Genomic DNA, 18,012 nt, shown 5'->3' with positions numbered 1-18,012 from the left:
ACAAACTGATATGAAATATAATTTGAGAAAAATTAAATTTTGCAGATTCACTGTTAGGCTAATAATATAGCGGCAAAAAGAATTATTATTGATGTTACATAAATTACTACAGTAGTACTACTATTGCTCTTACTAATATTATTTGCATCGCGGCTATAAATATGAGAGCACAAGCACATATGGTAAACATCGATCTCGCCTGGGGCTGACCATAAATGTCATTTTCGATCTCAATGCCTCTGCTCGCACTCTCACTTGTGGTCATTGGGACATTGAGGGTATGCTGCCTGTGCTGGTTTCCCAAATAAATCCCTCATCGAGGCCGAGAGGGAGGCTCTTCTGAAATTCAAGCTGGGTTTAGTCGACAACTCTGATTGCCTCTCATCATGGACTGAGGATGATTGCTGTTCTTGGATGGGAATCGGATGCAGTAAGAGAACAGGCCACGTCTTGACACTTGACTTTCGAAGTCCATGTGCTATGTCTGACATCCATTATGACGTGATGATTGAACCGGTACTGGAGTACGGGGACTGCAGTTTGACAGGTCAGGTACATCTTTCTCTAATCGAGCTGCTGCACTTAAGGTACCTCAACCTAAGCTGGAAAAACTTTTTGTACACCGAAATTTCGGCATTCTTGGGTTCCCTCTCAGATTTGGTCTATCTTAACCTCTCCAATGAAAGTTTTTATGGGAAGGTTCTGCTTCACCTCGGAAAGCTTTCTAGTCTGCAGTATCTTGATCTCAATATCATTATCGGGTACAACTATAATTCCAGCGCCATATCAGTCGACAACCTCGAGTGGCTATCAGACATTCCTTCTTTGAAACGCCTTGACCTGTCTGACCTTACTGTCAGGAACGGCCAAGGTTGGTTGCAGTCGGTGGGCACTCTCTTCAGTTTTTGGGGGTTAGGGGGCTGTTTTCTTCTAGACGTTGCTCCCACCATGCACGTTAAATTCATTTCATTTGAGTTTCTCGACCTAAGTGACAATGCTTTAGGTTCCACGGTTCCTCTTTGGTTGCTGAACTTATCATCAGACATCTCGATCTTTCTTCTAGTTTTCAAGGAGCCCTCTTCTTTCCCGCTGAGATTATTAATAATAACAAACAGCTCGCCTTTCTTCATCTGTATAACTGTTGTTGATTTTTGCTCTGATACCTCTATTGTAGATAAGTGGACAAAAAGAAAAAATTGCAGAGAAAAACTGAAATTTTGGGGAAAGGAACATTTTTAATTTATACGTCAGAACTGCATATATATATATAGACTTGATAACTTCTAACTGCTGAACAACCTCAGCGCCCGTTTTGTCCACTAACCAACCACTTAGTCCACTAAACGACTTCTTGGTCCACTGACCAACTACTTAGTCCACTAAATGGCTGTTTGGTCCACAAAACCAGCAACAAATAGAACATACTTATCTTAGAAAAAACAACAATTAGTTATCCCTAAAAAATAGGACTTGACCAAACCGAATCAAAGACATCAAAAGACACAAAGAACATCATCTCTGAGGCAACATCCAACATACTCCTCCTTGGATCAGCTGCTTGTGAGACCCGGCACTTAATTTTCAACATGCATGCATATACATATATTTACATATGTTTATATATTATATAATATACTGATATGTGGCTGGAGGAAGGGAAAAAAAGAAGAGGAAGAATAAATTGGCATGGGCTCCACGTGTTTTAAACAACCCTTTTCCACCGCATGCATCTCAGTTCATTTGTTCCTTTCTTTTCCTTCTTTCTCTGTGTTTTATTTCCGGCTGGGGAGGACGAAGGAAAAACAGAGAGAGAGAGAGAGAGAGAGAGAGTTGAGTCGAGAGGACACAGTGGAGAAGAAGAAGAGGAAGGATAGGTTCAGGGGAGTCTTCTAGCTGAGTTTTAGTTCTGTTCAGGCAACAAAGAACAGAGCAAAACAGGACTTAAGATAGTAGAGAGACAGCGAGAGAGAGAGTGACGATCTGAGGTGACCAAAGTCGAAGAGGAAGAGGGTCAAGATTGGAGTTCTTGATTGTAAGTTGATATTCCCTACCCTAGACACCCTTGTTCACTGAGTTTAGACGTAGTTCGGCTTTAATCGGTCTAGGATTCTATCTATTGCCAAATTAAGTAGTTCGGCTTTAATTTTGTTCTCCGTGGTTATTCATTCTTTAATATTGAGTTTCATGTTTTCTGTGGCTGATCGAATCCTTTTTAGAGTAGAGGTTGGTGGGGTTGGGGATAAATGGGAATTGAAGTGTTCGGTCTTGAGGCAGGAAGCGAATCTCTTGATTGAATTGAGTATGTCTCCAATGCATATATGTACTCTTTGGCTGAGTTTGACTTGCTCTGATTGAGAACAATGTGCGTATGAAATTGATTTGGGAATTTATTATACACTATGGTGATATTATGTGGTGGATTGAGTGACTAAGCTCTTGCTTATTAGTATTTTATAATAAAGGAAGTACTTAGAATTACTTGTACCCTCTGCTTGAACTTGGCTAATTGAATCGGTCATCCGTTTGATATTATTTGCAACATATCCTAAGTTGATGTGATTTGAGAAATACATATGCATATCATTTTGCATCGTGCCCCATTTGAAGAGTTAATCGGAACCCGAAAGGGATAAGTAAAAGAACTTGTTAATTATGAAAGTCTTATATTATAGCTACATAAATGAAGGAACAAGCAAGTTGAACTGACATATATTTATGCTCTTATTTGGTATATAATCTAACCTTTATGCTTGAACTTAATAGGGGCCAAGGAGACCGAGACCATACATCCTGAAGGCTCGACTCAATAAGATAATTTTGGGAGTTCGGTGAATACTCTACTCCATAATAGAATGCGGTTATATTCGGGGTAAATATATGAAAGTGCATTGAGTTAAGATTAATGAAATTAAGAGAATACATGAATCTAGATGCTTATTTGTTAAGATGAAGGTAAGTGAAATTCAATCATTACGATATAGTGTGGTTACTGTTGTTGTGATGGCTGTGAGACCGCTGATCCGGCGCGATATAAAAATGGATGCTAGATCGCTGATCCAGCAGGATATAAAGGGACTCTAGACTGCTGAACCGGCGGGATACAAAATGGACACTAGATCGTTGATCCGGCGGGATATAAAAACGGATGCTAGACCGTTGATCCAGCGGGATATAAAAGGGATGTTAGACTACTGAACCGGCGTGATACAAAATGGACGCTAGACCGCTGATCCGACGGGATATAAACAAGGACACTAGACCGCTGATCCGATAGAATATAAAATGGACACTAGACTCCTACCGCCGGAGAATAATAGGCGGCCCCTGCTTGTGGTAATGAATTTGAGGAGTTGGAGATGAGGTGTGCGGGGTTACGGTACCGTCATAACTCTGTTGCGAGGGAATGCGACCTCTATGATTGTTAAATTGTTGAATAAAAATTTCATTTGAGTTTACTGATGTTAAATTGGATGTTGGTACTAAAATTGATGTAGGTAAGATATGTTGTTATTTAAATATTTTGGTGGTGAGTTGAGTTATATAAAGTGATATAGAATGTGAATTTAATACTTCATTTTCTTATGGAATTTAGTACTCATTGAAATGCAACTCATTGAGATGCAACTCACCTCCTGCATATTTCTTGTTACAGATGAATTAGAGGCTAGACTAGCTATATCGGAGGACTTTTTGGACTTCGGGGATCATCGTGGAAAATTTGTAGCTAGACTTGTATAAATAGTAGGTATTAAGCTATGTATAGAATGTTCGTGAATAGTTACGATCTGAAAAATTTTATTTAGTTGTTCATGGGTGGTTTTGAAAAACATGCTAGAAGTTACTTTGAAGATGTGATATGCTCTTTCGATATAAATATGACGTGGTTGGCTGGGATAGATGTAGTTGAGAGTTTATGGAATTGTTTAACTGGTTTAAATTTGGTAAAATGGATATCGTGATACTCTAAAGGAAACTTTGTAGGATTTTCGGGTTGTGACACTGCTGCTGCAAACTTCAATCTTTCCTCAAACTGCTCGAACCTTCCAACTTGAAAAGACTTGGTGAAAATATCTGTCAGCTAATCTTCTGTTCTGCAATATACTAGCTTCACTTCTCCACTTTGTTGTACTTCTCGAAGAAAATAATACTTGACCTTGAAGTGTTTGGTCCATCTTAGAATAAACCCGTATAACATGGAGTGTTGATTCACTCAAGCTTTTTCCATAGCCTAAGTTCAGCAAGTGTTCATCCATTTAGCTGAATTGTGTTGGTACACGAAAAACTTTTAGTTGCTCAACATAAATCTCATCTTGAGTGACCCCATTTAAGAAAATAAGGTCACCATTAGTTTGGCTTTGGTTTTTTTCACTAAGCCATCAAGATTTAGTTTTGTCCTGAAGTCTCACTTGACTCCAATCGCCTTCCTGTCTTAAGGCTTTTCCACCAGCTCCCAAGTCTGGTTCTTCTCAATCATGGATGGCTCCTTTTATATCCATCTTTGATCTCCCTGAGCTTCTTTATATCTTACAGGTTCCGGAACAGCCACATTGCATCTTTAGTGTATATCTGCAAGTGACTGTGTCCCTTTGACTTGTTGATCATCCACTAGCTCATCAAGCTTCATCTCCAGTGGATTCAAAGAGAAGCTTTTACCATGCATCTTAATTCTGGGTAACTCCTGACCAATTGAATCAATGATCAGACACTTTCTCTCACCTTTCTTCTCTGAATCACAACAGAAGAATGTCTCATTCATTATGTATGGTCTGGATTGCATATTATTCTAATTCTAATACATATACATTATATTCTATATATTAGAATTTCTTTTTTCTAAATTTTGGAAGATTCGAATCGAATTATTAAATTAAGAAATTATTATTATGAAATGAAATTCTATTTATTTATTTAATTCTATTTAGACTTTGTTATAGATGACATAAAGTCATGCAATAAAAGAGTAGTGATAAAATGAAAAGTAAAAAAGGAATGGAATTAGCTTAGTAAAAAAACTGTAAAAAAAATATTATTTGAATTCAAAAAAATGATATGAAAAAAAAATCTTAATATACTATCTAATTAAGATATTAATTATTCATAAACATCTAAATGATAAATAGATCAAAATTATATATCGCTATATTAATTATCAGTATATTAGTAGTTGTATAATCATTAGATTCTAGAATATTATTGGAACCTTTTTCAACAAGTTGGCCAACACTAAGTAAATTCTGATCAATCTCAAGAACATACAAAACTTCATATATCAGTTTTGCTCTTGTGTAGCTCTCAATGGCTACTATTCCTTTCCCTTTCACAAAGATATACCTTCCATTTTCAATTCTGGCTCTTGTTGTTACCGACCTCTCAAGGTCCCTTAACAGCTTCTCATCACTTGTCATGTGGGTTGTACAACCACTATCAACAAGTTAACTATCAATTGAAGCACAAGAGGTGAAACCAGAAGCAACAAATAATTGGTCTACCTCTTGTTGGACTATAGTGCCTCAACTTGATGCTGAGTGTCTTTCTCCTTACAAATGGCTTCAACATGTCACAGCTTGTGACACCTTCTGCACTTCATATCAGGCTTCCTCCAAGAATTGTAGTGTGGATGGTTCCTTCTTCCACAATGCTGATTGGGAGGAAATCTTCCCCCTGTGTTGCTGCTTGAAGCATTTGTATTTCCTTCACTCACAGCAACCTCAAATGCACTGCCATTCCGTTTCTTCCCTTTCCATTTCTTCCCTTTTCCACCATAACTCCGCTGGACTTAGGCTTGCAAAGCCCCTTCTACACTTCCTTCTTGCCTCACCAATCTCCTTTGCTATTGTGCCTGCAAAGCACTATGCAACTCTGCCAGCCTACTAGTTAACAAATCTTTGGTGTTCTCCAAAAAGGCAATGGTCGCCTCAAATTTTTTAGGTAGAGAGACAAGGATCTTCTGCACCAGCCTAGAGGTCAATGCCTAGAATCCTCACATTGTCTAAAATGTCAGTCAATCTGTCAGAATACTCTTTGAGGTCTCTGACTCCTTCATCTGCCGTCTCTCGAACTCTCTTATCAGATTCAGCATTTTCATGCTTTTGATCCTTTATACTCGGCTTTAAGGAAGTCTTATATAGCTTTGGCTGAGTCACACGCCGTGATTCTTCTAAAGATGGTTGGGGAAACAACAGCATACAAACATGATTTGGCCTTTGCTTTCCTAATTGTCCTTTCCTTATGATACTTGATATGGTTCATGGTTGGATTGTTAGGAAGAGGATCAACATTGTAGTCTTGTTCCACAACTTCCCACAAGTGGTAACCCTCCGAATAAGCTTTCATCCTCACAGCCCAGGCTTGATAGTTTTCTCCATCAAACATTGGTGGAGCCATGGCTGAGAAGCCACTCGATCTTACCTCCATCTTTCCTTGACTTTTATGGATGTAGACAAACCACTCAAATCAATCTCACAAGTCACTCGATCAAACTCAGAAGTCTCTCACAGGTCCCACAAAGATTAGGGGAGCTCCGCTACCACTGTTTTTGATTTTTGATCTGATACCACTGTTGTAGATCAGTGGACAAAAGGAAAAACTGCAGAGAAAAACTGGAATTTTGGGGAAGGGAACTTTATTATTTAAATGTCAGAACTGCATATATATAGAAACGATACCTTGTAACTGCTGAACAACCTACACGTTTTTTCCACTGACCAATCACTTAGTCCACTAAACGACTTCTAGGTCCACCAACCAACTATTTACTCCACTAAACGACTATTTGGTCCACAAAACCAGCAACAAACAGAACAAACTTATCTTAGAAAAACACAACAGCTAGTTACCCTAAAAAAAGGACTTGACCAAACTGCCTCAAAGACATCAAAACACAAAGAACATCCGCTCTGAGACAACATCGAATAATAACAATTCCATGCAAGGCGAACTGCCAAAGAATCTCAGCAGCCTCTGCGACTTGTTTGCGCTGAGGTTGTCCTTCAACTACTTCACCAGAGATATTTATAAAATACTAGCCAATCCTTCCAGCTGCTTTCAAGATAAATTGAGATTCTTTGATCTGGGCTGGAACAATTTCAGTGGTAAACTGGCAATGAAATCGAGCACTTTAAGAGACTAGAGTACATCGACCTTGCCAGCAACTTGATGGAGGGACCAATTCCAAAGTCTCTAAGTTAGCTATCCTCTTTGAAGTATTTGAATCTCAAGTACAACAAATTGACAGGTAGTATTCCAGAAGGAATCGGACTGCTGTCGAATCTAGTCGGCTTAGATTTATCCTAGAATCTCTTGAGTGGAGTACTGAACGAACATTACTTGGCTAATCTCTCAAGCTTATCTTTATTGGAGATATCATCAAATGAGTTGGCAGTCGATATTAGCCATACATGCATTCCTCCATTTCAACTTAAGTTTGTGAGCATGTCAAACTGCAAAGTTGGACCTCGGTTTCCTACTTGGCTTTGATCACAGAGGAGCATCTCAGCGCTAATTCTGTCCAATAGCAGCATATCAGATATCATCCCTAACTGGTTTTACAACAGTTCTTCAAACATTGAAGGTCTGGATTTGTCGAAAAATGAGTTGATTGGACAAATTCAAGAAAGATTTGATGATATGATGCCAAAATTACTCAACGGGACTCTTACAGGAAAGTGCTTAAGTGGCGGCATTCCTGTTTCTCTGTGCAAGATGAAAGACTTGTTTGTGCTCGACCTCTCAAACAACCAGCTATCGGGAACACTCCCCGACTGGTGGAAGAGCTTACGACAGCTAGGTGGACTAAACTTGGGAAAGAACAATCTCAGTGGCAAGATTCCAACATCCATGCGCTCCCCACTGCTCACGTTTCTGGGACTACACGATAATGATTTCCACGGGATTCTTTCAAGATGTTTGAGCAATATGACTTCCTTGTATGTGCTTGATCTGAGTCGAAATGAATTATCTGGTCGGGTTCCCTCCTGCATTGGTCAATTGTTTCAGTTAATTGTGCTGAATCTTGAGTCCAATACCTTCTGCCAAAGTCCGGGTTTTAAGCCTAGCACAGAACAGAATTTCAGGAATCATTTCGCTCTGCTTTGACAACTTAACCATCTTGGCTGACCCAAAATCTGCCATTTTTGGGTTTTACAGGTTTGGAGTTGAGATGCACAAGAAGAGCATAACCCAATCATACACCACCACACTTCAATATCTGTTCACTGTTGACCTTTCAAACAATAGGTTAAATGGACATATTGTCCAAGGGTTGATGCAGCTCTACAACCTTCAAAATCTGAACTTATCGGATAATAACTTCGAAGGGAGAATCCCTTCAGAAATTGCTAATCTGTAGATGTTAGTCTCTTGATTTATCGTTCAACCAATTCTCGGGTCCCATTCCACAGAGCTTATCCGAGTTAAACTTCCTAAGTTATCTGAACCTGTCCAATCAACTGTCTGGTAGGATTCCTTCAGGTGCCCAGCTATGTACGTTAAAAGAGACTCATATCTTGGGAATGATGGACTCTGTGGGCCTCCGCTTTCAAAGAATCGCCCGGGAGATCATGAGCAGTCTGATATTCATAAACAGATTGGTGATGAGTCAGATGGCAGAGATGAATCCTATACTCGTTGGTTATATGCGGCCATTGCTCCGGGTTTTGCCACGGGATTCTTAGTAGTCTGTGGCACATTATAGTTCAAGCATTCTGGGAGGCAGTCCTTCTGTTGGTGGGACAAAATTCTCACCCAACTACTAGTGATGGTGGAGATTAATATATCTCGGCTCTAGATAGATTCCTGAAAATGCAAAAGGAATCAAATCGGGTGAGTCTGCTTCTTTCTCACTCCATTCACCCCCAACCCGAAATCCTCAGCCATTCTGATTTATTCTGGCCTTTTGGTGGGCTGTTGCATTGCAGGTGACACTGGCAAGTTCCAACAATGAAGCTGGCACAACCATAGTCATTGTAAAGGTACCTTTAGCTACAGTTTCTTCTTTTATGGTTATACAGCTTTGAATGCAGAACACCCTTGTTTTCAGTTCAATGCAACTAGAAAATTTGAAATATCCTTTGGACCGATTCGATTATTTCTTGACATAGTGATCATTTCTCAATAGCATGCCATCTTTTCAGGAATAATCACAGTGAAGCCCCTGTGGTCTGAAAGCAAGCTATTTTCGCATTCCATGTTTGGTTTAAGACTTGAACCCATTTTTAGTTTATGACTTATTTCTGATATTTGATCGAGATATGAAAGCATCAAAAAGTCTCCACTAATAGTAGGGCCTTCAAACATAAACAAAAATGTGAGATATACTTATGTTCTTCTTTAATTGGGTGCTTTAAGAGCTTAGATCTTCTCAGTCCCCGGAAAGGTACTCACTGTTAAATATCTCGTATCTGCTATTCAGCAATAAAACTGATGTCTAAAGTGAAGGGATGGTTTCATCCGAAATGTCTAACCCAAGGAAAACTCCGGCAATTGCACTGTGGACTAATCATCATGATGTAGTATTGTTTAAGGTCTTATGTATAAGTAAGTGAGAGCTTCTCTCGTGTTCTATTGGCAAATAAGTTTTTTGTTGCCTGTATTTATGTTGATCAGTTATGTATAAGGAATTTTTGTACCTCCGTTTCTGTTTACATATAAAACAAACAATGGGTGAGGGTTCTGCCTAACTCTCGCTCCCTCTACCGCCAAACCCAAATCCTCAGCAGTCCTGATTTTATACTGGTCTTCCGGGGCTCTGTTGCCGGGGACACTGGCAAGTTTCAACAATGAGAAGCAGGCAGTAACTATAGCCTTTGTAAAGGCACCTACGGGATACAGCTAATGCCTTCTTTTTTTTTGCCCCTTTTTATACCGACCTAGTTATGGGAAATACTCAACACTGGCGTTCAGATCTGTTGGGCTCAAGCTTGAGCCTAGCGCGATCTCGAATCCCATGCCAGCATAACACGTTTGTGAGAAATTTCGACTCTATAGGAGCCAAGTCATAACCTGTTCTGGTTCTTTCTTTTGGATTTGTAATGCGGGCATTGTCTTGAAATTGTAGCTAGAGCGATCTCTTCTCTTTGGCTTCCAACTAATATTCCATCACCCAACATGGAGCTTCACAAATATTTGCCTACAACTGTCCCAAGCTGTCAATTGATACCAAAATAATAGAAAATTATGCAGTTTTCTCACCTCTACACGATGTCGATGTTTATAACTCGTGGACGTTAACAAGTTCACAGACGGATGTTTAGCTGCTATTTTATCGCTCTTGTCCACCGCGCGTTCCCTCCAACTTTCTTTTTTCTCAGTTTTGACCCGATGCTGATGCTTCCGTAAGTTCGGGGCGCTAACCCCTCAAAAATTAGGTTGAGGCCTTCTCTGCCACACAAAATCAAAGAAGAATAAACCTTGAGAATTCTGTCCTTCTTGGATGCCAGTGATTCACTTAATGCCGTAACTCGAGGTCCTAGAATTCTAGCAGTTTTTCATATTCATAAGATCCGTCAATATCAAATAATTTAGGAGAAAGAAGCCTGACTCTCTGGTCGTATATGTATGTTATCTTGCCATCTAGATCTAATGGTCCATCTTCAAGGTAAGTAACGTGTACTTTTTTCCATCATCATTTTCCCCTCAGATGTCTGAGAAGACACATAAAAATAGTAGCTCTCATCCAAGTATTTCATTAACCCATAGTTTATTTCACCATGTTGCTTAATTAGCAATTTCTTGCAAGTCAATTTCACTTCTCTTGAGTGTCTAGTCGGAGTGGTACTGCTTTAGGCTCCAACACTCCTAATTGGTTGCTCAATCTAAGCTCGATCAGACACCTCGATCTTTCTTTCAGTTTCAATTTTGAAGGAGCCCTCTACCTTCCCACTGAGATTATCAATAATAACAAACAACTCGTTTTCCTTGATCTTGGATTTAATTCCATGGGAGGTGAGCTGCCAAAGAATCTCAGCAACCTCTGCCACTTGTCTGAATTGAGATTGGGATTTAACGACTTAACTGGAAATATTTCTGCTGTATTAGGCAATCCTTTCAGCTGCCTTCGGAATAAATTGAGATATTTAGCTATTGCCTCAAATAAAATCAGCGGTCGTTTAGGGGATGAAATCGGTCACTTTAAGAATCTGGAGTATATTAATCTTATGGGAAATTCAATCGAGCGTCCAATTCCAGAGTCTCGGCCTCAGCTATCCTCTTTGAAGCACTCGAATCTCGGGCAATAACAAATTGGCAGGTGGCATCCCAGTAAGCGTCGCGCAGATGTCGAATCTAATTGTCTTAAGCTAGCTTGACAATCGCTTGATAGGAGTGGTGAGCGAAGTTCACATGGCTAATCTCTCGAGCTTGACTTGGTTGGACATATCTTCAAATGAGTTGGCCATCGAATTAGTTAACCCTACATGGGTTCCTCCATTTCAACTTGAAAGGATTCACATGTCAAACTGCAAAGTTGGGCCTCAATTTCCCACGTGGCTTCGAGCACAAAAGAACATCACTGAACCGTATTTGTCCAATGCTAGCATATCAGATATCATCCCTGATTGGTTTTACAACATTTCTTTTAAAATGAGACCTTGGATCTGTCGAGCAACGAGTTGACTGGACGAATTCCAGACAGCTTTGGTGACATAATGCCAATATTGCCACATGCAACATATCTGTTCCTCTCTGGAAATTACTTCAACAGCAGCATTCCATTTCTCTGTTCACGACAAAGTACTTATCCATCCTTGATCTGTCAACTAACCAATTGTCCGGAACGCTTCCTCACTGTTGGAAAAGCTTACGGCAACTACAACAAATAAACTTGGGAAACAATCGATTGAATGGCCTGGTTCCAACATCCATGTGCTCTATAAAGTGGCTCCCTTTCTTGGACTATACGGTATTGACTTACAGGAAAATTCCCCAATGTTTAAGCACCATGACTTCTCTTAATATGCTTGATCTGAGTCGAAATAAATTTGTTGGTCCAATCTCCTCTTGGATTGGTTGTATGGTTCAGCTGAGTGTGTCGATTCCTGCAGAGGAGAAATTCCGCGCGTATATGCCAACTTGCCAATCTTCAAGTTCTAAACCTTGCAAATAACAACCTCTCTGGAAGGATCCCCTCTGCTTTGAAAACTTAACCACCATGGCTAACCAAAACGCTGGGAGGTTCTTTGGTTATATGTATGGAATTGGAGTTGAGGTCCAGATGAAGAGCATAACCCAGGTATACACCACTGAACTCCAAATGTCTGTTTTCCATTGACCTTTCAAATAACAAGATAAATGGAGAGATTCCACAAGGGTTGACACATCTCTACAACCTTGAAAATCTAAACATGTCATGGAATAATCTCTGGGGAAGAATCCCATTAGAGATTACCCTTCTGAAGAAGCTGGAGTCCCTTGATTTGTCCATCAACCAATTCTCAGGCCCCATCCCACAGAGCTTATCCGAATTAAACTTCTTGAGTTATCTGAACATCTCCTTTAATCAATTATCCGGTCCTATCCCCTCGAGTGCCCATCTGAGTACATTTACAAGTGAATCATACCTCGTGAATGATGGACTTCGTGGGCTTCCACTTTTGAAGAATTGCTTGGGAGATCATAATCAACCTGATGATATTCCCAAACAGTGTGGTGAGGATTCAACTAGAGAACATGAGTCCTATGCTCGTTGGTTTCATGCGGGCATTGCACCAGGTTTTGTCACGGGATTCTTGTCCAGGGCCTTCAGACATAAACACGAACGTAACCATAGACATGCTTTCTTTCTTTAGTTGGGTGCTTTAAGCGCTCAGATATTTTCAGTCCCCAAAGTACTAACTATTAATCTCGTATCTGATATTCAGCAATAAAAATGATGTCTGAAGCGAAGAGATGGTTCCATCTAGACAGAACTGCAACCTTGGAAGACTCCGGCCATAAGAGAGCTCCGCTCCTGGACACACCATCATGGTGTAATATTTATGGTCTTATGTGCAAGTGTGCAAGTGGGAGCTTCTATCGTGTTTCATTGGCAAATAAGTTTTTCGTTCTTTTGTATTTCTGTCAATCAGTTGCACATCACTGCAGTTGTTCATCTCTTGTTGTCAGTTAAGCCAAGAACTTAGTAAAGGCAGTCTATTTAAAGTCTGCTTGTTTTTAGGCATTGCCCAAGCACTTCCTGCACTACGCAAAGCTAACTCTTGTACACACGTTCTTGGTTACATAAAGCAAACAATGCATGGGGAATGACTCTACAATAAACACACACTGCCATATATCAAAAGGACTGTTCGCTATAAAGGCTTGGGCAGTCCTCTCGTTCTCGGCTTGGGTTTTCCCCAGTTGCAGAATGAACCTATCGTATCGACCATGGGCTGTGACTGGCCACGGCATGAACTTGTCGGTGTCTTAGACATTGAGTGGTTAAGAGAGCTCCTGATCAATGCGCTGTCTCCAGATTCTTTCTTCTGAGCGTTTTTCATGCTTCTGTTCATCAAGCGCAGCCCTGGTGGTTCAATAACTGGAGATAAAACCAGAGATACCAGCTTATCAAGTATTACCGCATCAAATTCCTCCACTTGTCTTTGAGATCAACCTGAACATAGAAGCTAGCCATCAGAACACAGTATAATCCAATCCAAAGAGAAGTACGAGTAATGACCCTTTCCATGTGTGTATCTATGAGTTTTCAGATCACCTCTGTTCTTTCTTCAAAAATATCACGGTAACTGTTGAGGATAAGCTTCCACTTTCCTTCACCAAACCTATATATTATGAAAAAAGAAAATATATGTAAGACAGTGAAGATGATTGCATAGCAAACACGATAATTTTCTCCTGGATCTGCAACATTAAGAAACATTTACCGGTCCACACCAGCCCTCAGAGTATCTTCTTCCTCCAAGCTCCATATCTTCCTTGGCCTACGCTTAGGAACATTTTCGGGCTCAACCTTCTTTAATGGAGAAACAACTAGTCCCTTAGGGGAATGCAGTCGCGGTCGACCCTTTTGGTCAGATGTCCCATCAAGCGAGTCATCCCACTATAGAAACAGTCGGATTACAAAACATACTCGGCATACAAAAGCATACTAGAAGAAATGCAATAATCACAAAGGGTACTCAAGAAAGAGCAATTTAATAGAACTTGTGCTAAGATCAATTGAATTATCACAAGCATACTCCATGATCTTTAATCTTCCCCTTTTCTCAAAAGAGAAAAAAAAAACAGCATATATCATTGCAAATTCAAAACTAATAGAAATTTCACTCATTATGGAACTGACATCCTGATAAAATGTAATTACACTTGCAATACTATATAAAATACCAACCACATGTGATACACAATATATAACTTCAACGAAGACATTAAGTTTTGACATGAGATGTAGTCAGGCAGAAATTTGACCATGAGAAGATACCTCATATGTTTGCGCGGACCTGTTCCTTTCCATCAGGCTGCGTCTCGGTAGGACAATCAGAGGGCCACAATGCTGAGCCTCGCAATTCCCCGACTTTGATGGAGCAGCATCAGTAGCACTCTTGTCCAAAGATGGATCAGTTGCACTGACATCTTTCCCAATCTGATCTGGTGGCATGGACTCGGGATTTGTAGCTCTATCAGCACCATCAGCCACCAGAGATGCTGCCACTCGCATCGCCTCAGGGAGAGGATCCTTCACTGCACGTTGCAGCTCCAAAGAACTAGATTTAAGTGCTTCATGGACTTTATCAACCAGAGCAGTAGGCAGAGAGTCATAGCTGCTGCCGGATGTTTGCCCTCCCATTTCCCCTGTATCAGTGATCTTAATTCCACCTCGGCGCCGATGCAACGGCTCTTGCTTAGTCCTACTAGGTACAACTCTCCTAAGTCTCTCTACAAAGAAAACAGAACAGAATTTCAAATGGGAATTTTAAAGTTGACTTTTGCCAAGTGCAAAACTTGAAGATAAAATTTTGTCACATAAACTAGTTGAGCCGGAGATCAATACTGAATCTGCTCTCATTCCTGCTTGAATTCAAATGCAAAGGATCGAGCTAGCCCACCAAGATCATCAAATGATAATGGGAGAAAACACTATTCTGGCCCGAGCTGGCCCGAGGAAAGCAAACACGGAGAAGTATGGACATAGAACAAGCAAGTGTGGAGAAAAATTGTTAACAGAAAGCCACCAGTTATGCCGTAACGTCAAGCTTTAGAAGCACACTTTGTTAAGGAAAAAAATACCATTCTTGCGCTTTGCAGCTACACTTTGATGAGCGCTGCATGGAGTATCCGCATTTGGTCCAGATGCATCTTTAGCGGAGTCTCGAACTTCAGGAGCCTCTCTGTTCTCTCTCTCCCCTGGAGTAGTAGCAGCACCAGCACCAGCAGGATCATCATCTGCAACAGCATCGGCATCATCACCAGCAGTGGCAGCGACCGCCAATTAATTCACTGCTTTCATGATAGTTACATGAAGTACCTGTCTTTGGTCCAGTCGCATCTTTAGCGGAGTCTCGAACTTCAGGGGCCTCTCTGTTCACTCCCGGAGCAGTAGCAGAAGCACCATTAGCGGCATCAGCAGTATCAGTAGCAGCGCTACTGCTGGGGGCCGACTCACTACTTTGATGACCATTACATGTAGTCCCTGCATTGGGTCCAGACACATCTTTAGCGAAGTCTCGAACTTCAGGAGCCTCTCGGTTCACTCCCGGAGCAATAGCAGCATCAGCAGCACTGGCTGCGGCCGATTCACTGTTCGGAGAAGGCGCAGAGGCTTCTCGCCCAATAGCAGTGGAAAGAGCTGCCCTTTCAAGGAAGGAAGGTCCCAACTTGACGTAGGCTTCGTCCAAGTAGGCCCGGACCAACCTGAGCGCGTCGGCCCTCGTTTCGACCCTCATCAGCTTCTCGCGCTCAGAGTCGTCGGATAGAGCGGCCTCGAGTTGGGCGCTCCACTGGAGCAACTCCGCAGTAATCAGCTGGCTCTTCGCCTCCATTGCCTGGACCCTTCCACGCCAGAACCTCTGGACGGCGTCAGAGTACATGGTTTCACCCTCGGCTCCGCCGTGAAGGCAGCGGAGGGTGCATTCTAGGGCAACGGCGAGGTAGGCATCCTTCAAGGAGCCAGGGACGGGGTCGCCAAGCTCGGTGTCGATAGCTTCGAGGGTCTCAAGGTGCTCGAGGAGTGTCTCGGAGATGGAAGCGTCGGCGAGGGCGGACTCGACGGTGCGGAGGACGATGGATTTCTTGAAGCCCAGGGGAAGAGAGCAATCGGGAGGAAGAGGGAGGGAGGAGAGAGCGAGCTTGACGACGGCATCGTCGACTGGCTGCCGGAGGAGGAACTCCAGGATCCACCGGCAGATGTTCTCGTCCATCTTCGTCGTCTTCTTTCACTTGACCATGGAATTTTCCCCCTCCTTCGCTGTCGGGAATTAGGGCTTGGAAATTTGTTGGGCCCAACTAAATTTTGGGCCGGCTTCTCTTCACGTTTCAGGCTCGGCCTTCAGCTTTCACGGTTGATTAATGATTATGGGAAAACAGATGGTCGAGTCCATGGAAAGCTCAAAGCTCATATCGGATCGGTCACCATCTCGTCCGATCCCTTTCGGGATGGCTAATCTAGTTTTTTTCGTACTGATGACAATTATGTCGGTATCTATATTTTCATGTAGTATTTTTATTTTCACTTCTTTTTCTCTGTCATTTGCCTGATAGATAAATCGTTCTATTCCGCTCTTGTAATATCCGATTTGGGCATTTTTCCTTGTATATGCTTTTGATGTGGATTTTTAATGAATCTACTTTACCCCGCCAAAAAAAAAATACATACCTTTATTAGGCAATATATCATTTACATAAGATAAAGTTTTCATGTCATTTATATTCTTTCTATTATTTATAAATACCTAATTTATAGAGAAAATAGTAGTTTACAGGTGGGAAATTAAAAAAAAAGTTGGGGAATGATTAAAAAAAAGAAAAGGGCGATGAAAGGAGAGAACGTGACAATTGAGATAAGAGAGAGAGAGAGAGAGAAAGAAGGGATGGAGAGAAAAAGTGGAGATATGAGTGGTTAAGAGAATATACGAAAATACAATTTTATCCTCTAATTATTTTGATCTAATGCTCCAAATTTTTTTTTTTCAAATCAGAGGTCATGGGCATTATCGAAACAGAAATGTTAAACCAATCCTTTTCCTTTTTACTTTTGTAGTAATATAGATAAACTTGACAACGAGACAATCAATAGGATTAGAAAGGTAAATGTTTAAATATTGTAGGTTAGAAAATTCAATATTTTAATAAATACTATTTGTAATTTCTAAGAAATATATAAATTATATATTTCATGATGCATTAAATGTAACACTTTAATAGAATATAGAAAGAAAATAAATATATGAAAACTATTTTAAAAAGATTTAAATAAATGAAATAAAGCCAATTATTTGAAAAAATTTCATCATATCTATATGTCTATCAAAATGTATAACTTTTACTTATATACGGTTAATAGGGGTAAATATTATGTAATCATAAATGTAATTTCGTATATATTTTTTCGAATACATAAATATATTAAAACGTCATGATTACATCCAACTTCCTTTTCAATTTTTTTATTTATTGTAAGTGGGATATTGACTTTGTTAATATATATATTTATATATATGAAAACAAAGCCCCAAGCAGAATTCTCATGCTGCCACATTGTCAGAAATATAAAGGGTAATTACACTGGTGATCCAAAAAGTTTCACTAATGTATCAAGTTGGTCCAAAAAAATTTTTTTGCTACTGGATGGTACAAAATGTTTCAAAAGTGTAACATGATAGTACAAACCGTTATCTCACCATTGACACCGTTAAGCGAAACTGACGTGGTCGACACGTGGCTCTGATATGTTTTTAGGAATTGGTGGAACGTTACATGATGGTTCAAATTCTTTTGAAGTTATCACTTAATAGTCCAAAATGTTTTACAGATATAACATAATGGTACAAAATATTTCTTTAATTAACTTAAAGGTTCACCCAT

At 40.4% G+C, this 18,012-nt stretch overlaps 3 protein-coding genes and 1 long non-coding RNA gene across 4 annotated transcripts; 3 read left to right on the top strand and 1 right to left on the bottom strand.

Annotated features, from left to right (window-relative positions):
- The first annotated feature begins 480 nt into the window (after window positions 1-480).
- Window positions 481-1,239, top strand: LOC116190421 (leucine-rich repeat receptor-like serine/threonine-protein kinase At1g17230). The gene is made up of 2 exons (XM_031520104.1): window positions 481-871; window positions 1,175-1,239. Exons 1-2 carry the CDS (start codon window positions 481-483, stop codon window positions 1,237-1,239), a joined length of 456 nt encoding a protein of 151 aa, XP_031375964.1.
- Window positions 1,240-1,725: 486 nt separating this feature from the next.
- On the top strand, window positions 1,726-4,278 carry LOC116190418. The gene is made up of 3 exons (XR_004152669.1): window positions 1,726-2,032; window positions 2,764-2,869; window positions 3,653-4,278. It is a non-coding gene; the product is annotated as an uncharacterized LOC116190418 (long non-coding RNA).
- Window positions 4,279-6,925: 2,647 nt separating this feature from the next.
- Window positions 6,926-9,014, top strand: LOC116190416 (receptor-like protein Cf-9 homolog). Its single transcript, XM_031520101.1, has 5 exons — window positions 6,926-7,099; window positions 7,483-7,925; window positions 8,146-8,343; window positions 8,459-8,651; window positions 8,916-9,014. Exons 1-5 carry the CDS (start codon window positions 6,926-6,928, stop codon window positions 9,012-9,014), a joined length of 1,107 nt encoding a protein of 368 aa, XP_031375961.1.
- Window positions 9,015-13,101: 4,087 nt separating this feature from the next.
- On the bottom strand, window positions 13,102-16,400 carry LOC116190417. Its single transcript, XM_031520102.1, has 6 exons — window positions 15,458-16,400; window positions 15,220-15,375; window positions 14,414-14,868; window positions 13,857-14,032; window positions 13,688-13,754; window positions 13,102-13,585 (listed from the first exon to the last, which is right to left on the bottom strand). Exons 1-6 carry the CDS (start codon window positions 16,347-16,349, stop codon window positions 13,547-13,549), a joined length of 1,785 nt encoding a protein of 594 aa, XP_031375962.1. The 5' UTR covers window positions 16,350-16,400; the 3' UTR covers window positions 13,102-13,546.
- Between the last annotated feature and the right edge of the window lie 1,612 nt (window positions 16,401-18,012).

The sequence above is a fragment of the Punica granatum genome, unplaced genomic scaffold (genome assembly GCF_007655135.1).
Source record: "Punica granatum isolate Tunisia-2019 unplaced genomic scaffold, ASM765513v2 Contig00433, whole genome shotgun sequence".
Lineage (NCBI taxonomy): Eukaryota > Viridiplantae > Streptophyta > Magnoliopsida > Myrtales > Lythraceae > Punica > Punica granatum.
The sequence above is the reverse complement of the archived record's forward strand: the minus strand, read 5'-3'. Positions and strand labels throughout refer to the sequence as shown.